This window comes from Cupressus sempervirens, chromosome 1, assembly GCF_028749045.1.
Source record: "Cupressus sempervirens isolate cs-2001-9-10 chromosome 1, ASM2874904v1, whole genome shotgun sequence".
In the NCBI taxonomy this organism is placed as follows: domain Eukaryota; kingdom Viridiplantae; phylum Streptophyta; class Pinopsida; order Cupressales; family Cupressaceae; genus Cupressus; species Cupressus sempervirens.
The window spans coordinates 383,250,514-383,263,433 of record NC_143118.1 but is presented as its reverse complement, the minus strand read 5'-3'; the positions used below and the strand labels follow the sequence as shown (position 1 = coordinate 383,263,433).

Genomic DNA, 12,920 nt, shown 5'->3' with positions numbered 1-12,920 from the left:
TCTATTAAGAAAGCCATCTCCATTGGAGTCACGGATGGAAGTCTCTATAAGCTTTGTAATAATCAAAATCCAAAGTTAAACTTAACCCTTAGTAATGATAAGTCAAATTCCACTAAAATCTGGCATAGAAGACTAGGTCACCTTAACTTTCGAGCCTTATCATCTATAGGTAAAATTGTAAAAGGCCTACCAAAATCTAAAAATAGATCATTCAAGTATTTGTAAAAGGTGTGCTTTAGGTAAAAATACTAAACATTTCTTTCCCAAAAGTGATCATAAATCTAAAGGCATTCTTGAATTGATTCATACAAATCTTTGTGGTCCTATGTCAATTCCCTCCCTTAATGGATGCCATTTCTATGTAATTTTCAATGATGATTACTCTAGGAGAACATGGATTTATTTTCTAAAACAAAAGGAGTCATCTGAGTTCTTATCCAAGTTTAAAGAGTTTAAAGCCTTAGTTGAAAATCAATCAAGTCAAAAGATCAAAACTCTAAGGTCTGACAATGGAGGTGAATTCACATCTGATATCTTTAAAACCTTCTATATTTCTGTTGGGATTAAGAGGGAGTGTTCAGTACCTTGTAATCCTCAACAAAATGGAATAGCTAAAAGAAAAAATAGATCTATTGTTGAATCAGCCAGAGCCACATTACATGATCAAAATCTTCATTACTCTTTTTGGGCTGAAGCATCCAATACTATTGTTTACATTCAAAATCGTTGCCCTCACTCCATATTAGAAAACACCACTCCAGAAGAAGTATTTACCGGTGTTAAACCGGATTTAAGCCACCTAAGAATATTTGGGTGTCCAATATATATTCACATGCCAAAAGAAAAGAGAACCAAATTGGTGCCTTCCGAGAAAAAGGGAATATTCATTGGTTATAGTGAAACTTCAAAAGGGTACAGAATCTACATTTTTGGGCAAAGAACAATTGAGATTAGCAGAGATGTAATATTCGAAGAAGATACCGCTTTTAAAATTTCTAGTAATAGTAATGAATCCATTTCAGAAGATCAAACTATAGAAATTGAGAGGGAGGATAATTCTGACATCTCTTCCATGTCAAATCATATAGAATCAGAAAACTTCAACCATACCAATAAGAAGAGACCCCTTTGGGCCAGAAAAATGTTAGCAGAAAACCAAGTTGAACCAGATGATGTAATTCAGGAAAGCAAAAGGACTAGAAATCAATCCTATTATGTTGCACTACTATCTAAACTCATAAAATTTGAACCTACCAATGTTAAAGAAGCACTTTCACATCCATCTTGGAAGGAAGCTGTGATTGAAGAATATAACTCTATATTGAAAAATGATGTATGGGACATTGTACCTAGACCCAAAAACAAATCAGTTGTTTCTTCCAAATGGTTGTTCAAAATTAAACATGCTGCAGATGGTAGTATTGAAAAATACAAGGTGAGATTTGTAGCTCAAGGTTTCTCTCAAAAAGAAAGTATTGATTATGAAGAAACCTTTGCCCCTGTTGCCAGGTATACTTCAGTCAGAACGATCCTAGCTATTGCAGCATCTAAAGGATGGAAAGTACATCAAATGGATGTCAAAACAACATTTCTCAATGGTAAGATTGAAAAAGAAGTTTATGTTGAACAACCAGAAGGGTTCAATACCTTTGACTGCATGACTCATGTTTGTAAACTAAAGAAAGCACTTTATGGTCTTAAGCAGGCTCCCAAAGCCTAGTATGAAAGAATAGATAATCATCTACTGAAATTGGGATACGCCAAAAATGAAGCTGACCCAAATCTATACTTCAAAACTGAAGGTGATGATATGGTTATCCTTGTATTATATGTTGATGATTTACTGATTACAGGTGATGAACATCTTATAGAGAAATGTAAGCAAGATCTCACTACAGAATTTGAAATGAAGGACCTAGGGTTACTCCACTATTTTTTAGGATTAGAAATTTGGCAGCTGGACAACTGTATTATACTAAATCAGGGAAAATACACAATTGATATCTTAACCAAGTTTGGAATGATGGAATGTAAATCGGCTGCTATCCCTATGGAGATAAATCTACACAAACTAAAAGATGATATGAATGAATCTGAGGATGTGGATCCTACTTACTACAGACAAATTATTGGATCCCTGATGTATCTAGTTAATACCCGTCCTGACATATGCTATGCAACTCATACCTTGAGTCAGTTTATGTGTGCACCTACGAAGATACATTTGCATGCAACTAAATACATATTGAGGTATCTGAAGGGTACTATTGGAATGAGAATCAAATATGACAAAGTCAATCTTGAACTAATTGGATACTCAGATTCTGATTGGGCTGGGAGTTCTATTCACCGAAAGAGCACTTCAGGATATTGTTTCAGTCTTGGATTCGGTATGATTTCCTGGACTAGTCGGAAACAAACTTCAATAGCTTTAAGTTCTACCGAAGCCGAGTACATTGCATCTTCCTTGGGTGCCAGAGAAGCAGTATGACTACAAAAGTTGTTTTCAAATCTCTTCAAAAGACCTTTCAAGCCCACCGTGATTTATTGTGATAATCAAAGTTGTATCAAGCTTTCTTCTAATCCTGTGTTTCACAATCGCTCTAAACATATTGAAATTCCATTTCATTACATCAGAGATATGGTTAATCGAGGAGTCATTCAATTGGAATATATATGTACAAATGATCAAACGGCTGATATCCTTACCAAACCTCTTGCTAAAGTGAAACTGAAATACTTCAGAGAAACACTTGGTATTATTATTTGTAATGGAAAATTTTTGAATTAAAAGAGTTATTTCATTTGAGATTGTGTTTCCATTGGTTAATAGTATTTGATATGTAATGAAAGGTAACGATCTTTCATAGACATATTCAATTGTAGAAAAATTATTTACAAGGTGACGATCTTGTAAATAATAAATCTATTTTTGGGCTTCTCTAGACATTGCTTAAGTGCAAGTAGAGATTATTTTTGGGCTTCTCTAGACATTGCTTAAGTGCAAGTAGAGATTATATGAGCTATCTCTAGACATTGCTTAAGTGCAAGTAGAGACTAAGTGTGCTATCTCTAGACATTGCTTAAGTGCAAGTAGAGATCATTTATTGTTCATATTATGTTGCTTATATGATGACTCTGATTTAATTAATGTTTTACTTCTTCCTAGCTAAAGAGGGAGTGTCAAGTGTTAATGTTTAGCATTAGAAGAAGCAAAACATGAATCGCGTATGCTACCACTGTTTGCTTTGCATCACAGAGAAATAAGCATCTGTATTTTTGTTACTGCTATCTGCTTTACATTACAGAGATATAAGCATCAGAATTATGCTAACACTGTCTGATATGCATCATAGAGATATGTGCATACGTACATATATTCATGCCTACATATGCTTACATATACGTATACATATATCTCTATCATACATCCGAATTATTGACAGCAAAGTGAGCATATTGTGACCAACTTATATTGGTCGGGCTTTATATTATCAGCAACTTATCATATTACTTGTATCGGGTTTCATATCCCGTGCCTTGCCTTTGTTATATATTATCAGGCCCTTTGTGTTGTTATCGGCGACGGCTTATAATTGATTGGACAGTTATTATTAACTAAACATGACGCTTCAGAGTCATGTCTCTCACTGCTTGTATATATACTCTTCATTGCCGCAGAGAAAAAGCATCGATTCAAGGCATCTGAGTACCTACGGATAAGTATCAGTATTGTTTATTATTGTTATCACTTTCACCTTTTGTTATACAGTGATCAAGAGCTTTAACCGTTGCTGAAGGAGGAAGATTGTTAAAAGTTTGTTGCAAGTCACAATCAAAGATAAGTACTTATATTAATTCAGAACTTATCTGCAAGCATTATTTGTAATTGTTTATCTATCAAAGATCCACTATTATTAACAAGTATGTATTTGTTTTGTGCTTGTTTTATTTGCATTTTTGTTTGTTCTCTTTTTTCTCTTCACTTCGAAGAAATTTCAAGTTATTTCCTAAGAGCTTGAACATCTGACTTCACCTCCATCATTACATATCCTAACACTTGGCATCTCACTCTTTACATGTGATTACATGTATTTCCATCCATCATCCACACATACATGTAATCTCATTCTCCATTCCCACTTTCACGCATCTCACTCTCCGCACCCAATTGCATGTCATGATCACATGAAAAATCCTTTACATGTAATTGCATCTCGAGAACTCATTTTTTGACTGAAAATTACTTTTAAAGAGTCAAAAAATGTCATGTGCGCGCATTCCCATGTACTTGGACTTCACCTTTCCTTAGAGATAACTATAAGAGCTCACTTTGCCTCATTTTTTCATCATCACAAGGCACATTGCATCGATTCCTTTCATATGCAATTACACTTCTACATGCGATTACATGTAATCTCATCCTCCATCCGCATTTACATGTAATCTCATTCTCCCTCCGCAATTACATGTAATTTCATCTTTTTTCCCATATACATTTACATGTCATCCATCTTCCTAAGTCTCATTTTAGCCCTTCGTATGTACTTTCCAATCATATCCAATTCATTGCATATGTTCCATGAGTATCTAATTAATTCTCTAAATATATAGTTCCTCAAAGATCCATTTTGCCAATATTCTCATTGAGTTAGAATCCATATCTTCCAATGATGGATTCAATCCTATTGAAACTTTCATGTTGCAGCAAGTCAAGATATGCCAGAATTTCTATAAAGAATGAAGATATCCAATAAAGAAGGCATGCTTCGAATCAAAGAAGTGGTAATTCATTTGGTCTCTATTTTCCTAATAGTTGTCTAAGAACCTAAGTTCGTGATGGAATGCGCCAAGCACTTAACTTAAACAAAACAAAACAAAAAAAAGTTAAAGGTGTTGATTAGAAAAGTTATTTCGAGTTTATCTCCGAACACAATCAATAAGGTTTTCAAAGTGTCGAGACTCCATAATGTGCCAATCGACAAAGGAGAATTCACAACAACTTGAGCGAGAAAAACTTGATCACATCAAGTTTTCAAATAACAATGGACAATTCATCAAAGAGAGTCAGAGGCTATCAAAAGATGTTACATCCCAATTTTTGACCTAGCTTGAAATATAGCCGTTGAGGTTTACATGAAGTCAGTTGGCAGTTTAATTTGATATAATCTAGTGAAATGGTAAGTTAGTTGGTCTTTATGATTTCAAGTGCAGATGACATGTTAGTTGATCGTTAATCACGACTTCATGGAATTAGGATGAAAAGTTAACTGTTATGATTATTTATGATTATATAATTTATAATTTAATTATGGAAAAATTCCTTGCAGGGAGCATGCCGAAAGGGTGGAAGCATTGTCAAAAAAGAATTAGGCAAGGCGTCACCATCACTCGGCAGACAAATAGAGGACCTAGTGACTTGGAACAAAATACATCTGTGGAATTGCATGAGTTATTTTTATAAATAGTTTAATTAAAATAATTGATTTATTTAATAAATTAATTAATTAAAATAATTTAAATTATTTATAAATCGTAACTTTAAGGATTTTAAATTACCTTTTGTCGTAGTACTTTTAATAATTGTTTATAAATGTTTATTTAAATATAACTTTGATTTGGCACCATTAATTTAATAGTCGTATTTTATAATAATGTTAGGATTATAATAATTGTATTATTATAATCTTCGAATTTTAATTTTCCAATTCTTTCCAACTTCTTATTCTTTTCTTTTAGTCAATTTAACATTTGGATTCTGAATGGTCATCTTGATTTTTGTTGGGATTTTCTTGTAACGGATGGAAGCCATAGAGTCAGGCTCTTATTATTTATTTAATAAGTGATGTTGCTTATTAGTTGTTAATAATTAAAAATAACTTTTTTAAAAACCTTGTAGCTTCTTTTCTTTCTTTCTTGCCTTAGCCGAATAGATTGAGAATTTGGAGTGATCTTTGTAACTGCTAGGTAGCCGTATGGTCGGCTCAACATTTTATATGCAAACCTTGTCGTATCTCAAATATTTTCACCTTTTTGTTTTATGGCTTTCCTTTTACATTCTGGTCGAACTGATAATCCCCAAGTTCGAAATCCTTTTGAACTATGTGTTGTATCAACAGGACTCGGTTTTGAATCCTTCTTGTTGATAGTTCAAGCCCAAACCATTTACCTAGGTTCTCAAACGTGGAAACTAGAGCAAGGAAGACGTTTTTACCCCAAGTATCCACCCATTTCATATTGCATTAAGTCACGTTTAAACCTATGCAGGTTTGGCATACGATTTTCTTTGTTATTGAACGTATGAAGCCATGTGTTTTTCTATTCAGCCTTTTAATTTATTTTGTAATGGATGTAATATATAAAGCTGACTATAGTCATTCCAAATATATATAATCAAGTTTAAATTGACTGCCATAGCAATGATCCAGTTATGGAATTGTTTCTTTTACCATAATAATCGAATATGTATTATTCTGTAGATCTTTTGAATGACTTCTTTCTTGATAAAAGATAATATACAGTATGGACTATTGTTTTAAATCTGAATTTAATATCAAAAACACAGTACCAAGGAAATTCACCAGGCTGAGAGCTAGAATAAGGTGAATAAGGTGAATAAGTTACAAGACATAACAGTAAAGTTTAATTGTTCAGGCACCAAGGAGTCACCAGCCTGATGGCCTGATTATGGTGAGGAGGTGTAGATGAACCTATTTTAAAGAAATACAAGAATGTTGACATTTTGAGAACTCTTAAGAACATAATCATAGAATATGAGATGAAGGAGCCGTCTGCTCTGAAAATCCCAAATACCTAGGACACACCCGGCTGTGAAGCCAAGAAGATGGGTGCTGAATCCTCAGTAGTATGAATTAGTATTAGTTATGACAATGCAATATTTACCATTTAACATGAATTAAATTATAGCTCATGCACATTCCTGATACTGTGATCTCCTGCTACCGAGCCGTGTGGTGAGTTAAATTATCAGGAAGCCCAGTGGATGGCAAGATGACCCCTGTGAATTCCGGGTAGGGAGGGCCTTTCTCATCAGAGATCGTGTGGGGATAAGTTATGGTCCGCGGTTGGGTGGTAAAGCCCCTGACAATGTTTCACCCTTGGCGTCAGAAAGAGATAAGCTATGCATTCATTTGTTTATCGGAAATAAGTAATATCACATTTATTTATGAGGAGGTAAGATTAAATTGAGTTATTTCATTGTTATCGTTATGTAAGAGATAGATTCATAAACTAATTTTCATTTATATAAATATCGAATATAAATATATTTCTAATCTTGAGTTAATGTCACAGATAAGTAATCGGAAGGAAAAGAAATCTGAAGCCCTAATTGAATGTATGACAGTTGGAACCTTAAATGATACAGTGGTATTGGAAGCCCTAATTGGATCCGTGGTATTGAAGCCCTAGTTGAATCTGTCGTTGTGGAAGCCCTAAAATGAATCCGTGTCGCGGAAGCCCTAAGTGGTAGAGCAGTATCAGGAGCCCTAAATGAACCGATGGTAACCGATGCCCTAATTGGTACAATGATTTGTGATGCCCTAATTTAAATTTATAGTGGTATTTAGTTGTAATCATCATATGATTTTTGAGATAGCGGTTTTTAGATGATAGTTGACTTGTGAAATTGTTGTAGTGTATTTGTAGACTAACCCAGGTGGTTGCGGAAGCATCCTTAGTTATGATTTCAATCTCAGTTTCTAAGGTATGCGGATTTTAATCTCTGTAGTTATTTCATTTATTGGTAATCCAAGTTTTTAGTTAAGAAATTTTGTCTAATTGTTTTTTTTAACGGTAAATCTTTCACATGAACATGAACATGAATGATGTAACTGCCTTCCTATGAAATCGAAATTATAATTGTATTCCTTGAGTATGTTAGATGTTAATTTAGACCCGGAAAAACTGGTTGTTACAAAAGACGCAACACCATGGGTATCAAGGTGAATGCAATGGCACAAAATACAAGAACTTCCAATCTTATGATCATCCGAGATAGCATCGCCAAGTACAAGGCCCTTTGGTATAATCCCTAGGATTGTTTCCTTCTCTTCCATCTTCTTTCTTCTTCTTTCATGTTTGTAATTGGACAGAATGTATTGCAAGAAATTGTGCAATTACATGTAATGTGTAATGACATGTAATCCAATAATTTATCTTGTTAGTTAGACCAGGTTAAAGTTGGTTGAGTTGCTCCCACTTTTTCCTCCATATTTTTCTCAACTCCTTTGCCTATATAAGGAGTGCCCCCTCATTGTAAAAATCATCTTTTGTTGTATGCAAGAAAGCTCTATTAGACTTGTGCAAGCATAACTTTGATTGTATAGTATGAATTTGGGAGAAAAGTGAATAAAAGAAGCAATTGGATTCAAAGCTTTGACTAAAAGCAATTGTGATAGAGCAAATTAGTAGTAGCTTTCACTCTAATTTGTGCCTATTGTCTTTGATTCATGTTATTATTGTGTGTTGAATAATAGAGCATAGTGATTTAAGAAGCAATTGGAGTCAGAGCTTTGACTGGGAGCAATTGTGGTAATACATAGACTAGAAGCTTTGACTGTAGCTTGTGTTACCATCTCAAATTCACGAAAAATACTTAGATTTCCCTACTTTTGGAAGTCTTTCTACCCCAATGGTAGAGGTTATTCTTATAGAATAGGTTAAAACAGGACTTGGAGCCAAACTGGTACGTTTTCAGCTAGCCTTTGAGTTAGTGTTGGTTTATTGGTATCACCTTTTAACTTTAAGATAGAAATGTAGTTTAAGGTTTCATCTTGCCCATTACTCGCTCTGCGGGTAAGTGGATTCTTTCTTGAAAGCTAAGAAAAAAGAATATTGGTAACATCCCTTACAAAATCTCTCAACTTTTTGCTTACCTTGAGCTGATCCAAGGAATGGTGAGAAGGGGGAGCCTTCCCTTTAAGGTAGGAGAGACTCTGTCTCACACGCTGTGGCTGGTCATCCTATATTGGCACTCGATTTTACCCAAAACTGTCAGTTGCAAAATATCCACCCAACAGTGAACATTGCAAAGGTGCAGCCATGATGAAGAGATATGACCTCCCCCTTACAATGGAGGATATAAAGGAAAGAAGGTTTCATTGAGGGGGAGAGGAAATAGAGATCAATTGGGAAATAAATTTATTACTCTCAAAGAGCAGCAATGGAAGTGATGACTCAAGTCTAAGGAAAAGTGATGACTCTTCCAACAATGAAATATAGAAGAGATCATTCCAATCACTCAAGGATAACTTACCAATCACCACTCAAGGATCCACAAAAGCAATCATCAAATATCAAATCAAGCAAACAATCAATCAGCAAACCACTATCAAATCAGTTTTCATTCAATTCACCAATATATTAAACCAGCACTCATTACATCATCACTCATCAATTATCAAAGAATTCATTCGTTCAATCAAATCATTCATACAAATATCAATCATTAAACAACAATCGGATTATCAAGCAGTCAAACAACAAACCAAATAGATGTCTTATAGTGATCTCGCTCAAATATAGACAATCTGAATATTGTCTATAAATTGGTATGAAGTATCAGTTCTTATAATAAGCACCATGGTGGGTCTTGTTTATGATTTCTTCCTTATGAATAATGGTCCTATTTATGACTTTTTGTTTATGAATAATATGTATGAATATGATATTGTGACCTTTTACTTGAAGAATATATGTAATTAAGTTTAACTCTTTGTGTTTCCCATAATCAATAATGCTAGGGATAATAGGGGAATACAAGGAGGGAGAAACTATTATGAGGTCCTCTTCCAAGCATGTTATGTCATGGTGGTGACAGATTGTCCCATGAGGCCGAAGGTATGCAAGGAGTGCCTGCCCTAGGGCTTAGAAGGGAAGGATGCTCTGGACACTCTATTGTAGTTTCCTCAAACCTATACTTTGGTTGACCATTATTTTAAGGAAGTCTAATCATAAAGATGAGGGTTAGATTGGCAATGGAAGATGGAAACAACTATGGCATCCCTCACCAAGTGCACCACCTCGTATGGATGGAAAAGGGCCACATAATTGCCAACAGCAATTACATCCGCTCTTGGGCCTAGGGTAGAAGACTCTTTAAGGCACCCGAATATGCCCCTTACCTTAACTCTCCTATGGTTTGATTTATCAATTAATTAAATATATCTTATGATTAAATATGTTCCTAACCCTATTAAGAAAGATCTACAACTTTAATGTCTCTAATAATAAAGATCTATTGTGTGGATCATGTTTCAATGATTTCCTGAGGGCAGGGGCCCTAGCTCGGTTGGCTAAATCTTCCCTGTTGCAGGGGGTTAGTCACGGGTTCTAGTCTCCCCTGTCCTCGTGGTACCGGTGGGCGTGTCGCGCCAGCGCTACCGGTCACGTTAAAAAGTTTACCAAGCGCATTTTCTAAGAAAAAAAAAAAAATGTTTCAATGATTTCCTAATATATTGTAGGACCTCAACTAAGTACGTGATGTAATTAATTCTATTCTACTTGGAATTTGTAATTTCGGGCAAAAATTAAGACATTTACAAAAAGGGGACATACATATATGATTATATCCCTAAAGAGTATCATAAATTATATGCATTTGTACAATTGACCAATTCACTAAGTGTTCCAGTGCTTTCTCTATTATTAACTGACTATTGATTGCTAAGACAAAAGGCAGCATTCTACATACTTTCTTTCTAACATTCTTCAGTAGCTCCAGATTTAGCAAGACTTAACGTACACCACCAAAATTAATAGTGTACCAACGTAATGTTTTGGGTCTCTGACAATTAAATATCAAGCAATTGACACAAACTAATCTTTGACTTTAAATTGTCAATAATGAGGCTGCATTTCCCCTCCAAATCCTTTAAATTCTACCATATTCCTATATAAGTCCTTTAAAATTTTCAAAAGTAATTATGACTGTATTTCCAAAATCAATATTACGAGCACAAATGTAACGTTTCATTTAAGAAATTACAGAGGTTCAAACACAAACTCAGATAGCACTTGCCAAAAATAATACTGCAGTCCTTCCAAATTCTTTACAATTTTGAGACATTTTCTAAATTAAATAGGTCTCTGATTTCAAAACCAAAGAAAAAGGAAGGCAAATTCATAACTTCAGCAATTTATTTGTTGAACGGTCAAAACACGATAAAAATTAACATAGCCTGCTCATGATCCTAAAGCATATAAAATCATAAATTTATTTGATCTTCACTGAGAAAATTTGGCTTTAACTCATTTGATCTTATTGACCAAGTTTAGTTTAAAGACTTAAATTTCATTTCTCCCTTAATTGTGCTGTTATTCGTTTTTTATTATATTCATCCTTTGTTACTTCCTATTCGCGCAATTCATATCATAAATGTAAGAAGGGTGAGGAAGAAGAGCACCATGATTAAAAGGGGGAACGCTGAATTCACTTGAACAATAATGCAGTTGTCAAATTAACTTGTCTAGAATCTAGGCACTATACACTTGACAAGATCAGCTGAGCATAGCGGACACATGTTTTCCAGTTGGAAAGTGGCAAAAGTTATAAAAATGTAAAAATTTCGAAACTGAGTGCGGCTGACAAGTCCTGAAGACCAGTTTGAACCAAGGAGGGGAATCCCCTACTCACCATTTTCTTATATATGCTAAAATTTACCTGCGGATTTACTCGAGTAAAACTTCCATGTAATCCATAAGTAGTTCCACATCAAGTAGTTATCTTTTCTAAAACCGAACATAGAAACCATCATTGTCTAACTGGGAAGTTATTACACTAATAGTAGAGCTTATTCTAACATAAGTGCCCGAAAACATGCTCTGTGACAGACGACGCAAACATTACATACATCTGGGATTCGGACGTGAATTCTTTGGATCTAATGCGAGCCGCAAGCTCTTCTTGGTACTGCTTCAGTGCCGGGTTCTCACTCCTCTCCACCTCCGTCTTCGTTTCATCTATTATATCGCCATCTCGTCCTCTTCCGTTTAGAGCCGAAACTGGCACCAACAAACCCCTTGCACGACCTGCAAATTTCACCCTCAGAGCTTCAGGTTCCCCTAAACGCAATTATTAATCCAAAAATCAGCAGGAAAGCATTCATATACCGTGAAGAACTTGTCGGCATTTTAGCGTCAAATGCGGCCCGACAGAATTCTTTCCAATTCGAAGCCTTCCTGAATTGGAGATTGGGCGAGAGAGTGTGATGTCGTGGATGTCCAGCCCTGGGCCACCGCCAGCGTGAGCTGCGCTCCTCTGCACCACGGCTATGGTTGCCATGAGTGAGTGAAAGAAGAGAATTGATGTAGATATTCTATGTATTTAAATTCCATTTATCTATTTAACGTGTGGATTTTACCAAGGCCGCAACTGAGCAGCCTAACGTGTGGAATCCACCGCGGCCACAACAGGCGTCGCCGGCCCAAAGGATTTTATGCTCTGCAACAGACGTTGGACTGTAATAACATGCGATTTTGACCCTTTGTGGCAAAAGATACCGGAATATTTTTAGTGAATTAATTGGCACTTCTTCCAACTACTTACGGATATGATGGCTTCGGCATTCCAAATTTTATTTTTTCTCGGAGATTTGTCATAATGGAAATGGTATCTCACTAGCATCTTTTTTCTTAAAAACAGTTTTTATTTTGGAATCAGTAGTAAGGATAGTCTTAACTTGTGTGGCTTGAATATTAATTCTATTTTATTATGGTAAAGGGAATGAATGATTTGCATTTATCTATTGAAGCTGATTAAGTCAATGGGTATTTGGTAAATAAGTGAAGATGAATGGTCTTTAATGGTTTTTATAGATTAGAAGTCATCTAATTCACAGAAAATTAGTAGTAAGGGTGATTAGGGTTTCACGATAGGGGTTTTGGTGATCGCTTGTATG

At 35.1% G+C, this 12,920-nt stretch overlaps 1 protein-coding gene across 2 annotated transcripts in view; it reads right to left on the bottom strand.

Moving 5' to 3' along the window:
• CYP97A3 (cytochrome P450, family 97, subfamily A, polypeptide 3) overlaps positions 1-12,630 on the bottom strand; it is a 100,229-nt gene extending 87,599 nt beyond the window's left edge. Inside the window, exons 1-2 of one of the 2 annotated variants that reach the window (XM_089826203.1) lie at positions 12,133-12,630; positions 11,874-12,051 (exon numbers count right to left, since the gene is read on the bottom strand). In XM_089826203.1, coding sequence (XP_089682329.1) covers positions 11,874-12,051; positions 12,133-12,304 — 350 coding nt within the window. In that variant the 5' untranslated portion in view covers positions 12,305-12,630. The remainder of the gene's footprint in view (positions 1-11,873; positions 12,052-12,132) is intronic. The other variant, XM_089826195.1, reaches the window with a different exon arrangement.
• Between the last annotated feature and the right edge of the window lie 290 nt (positions 12,631-12,920).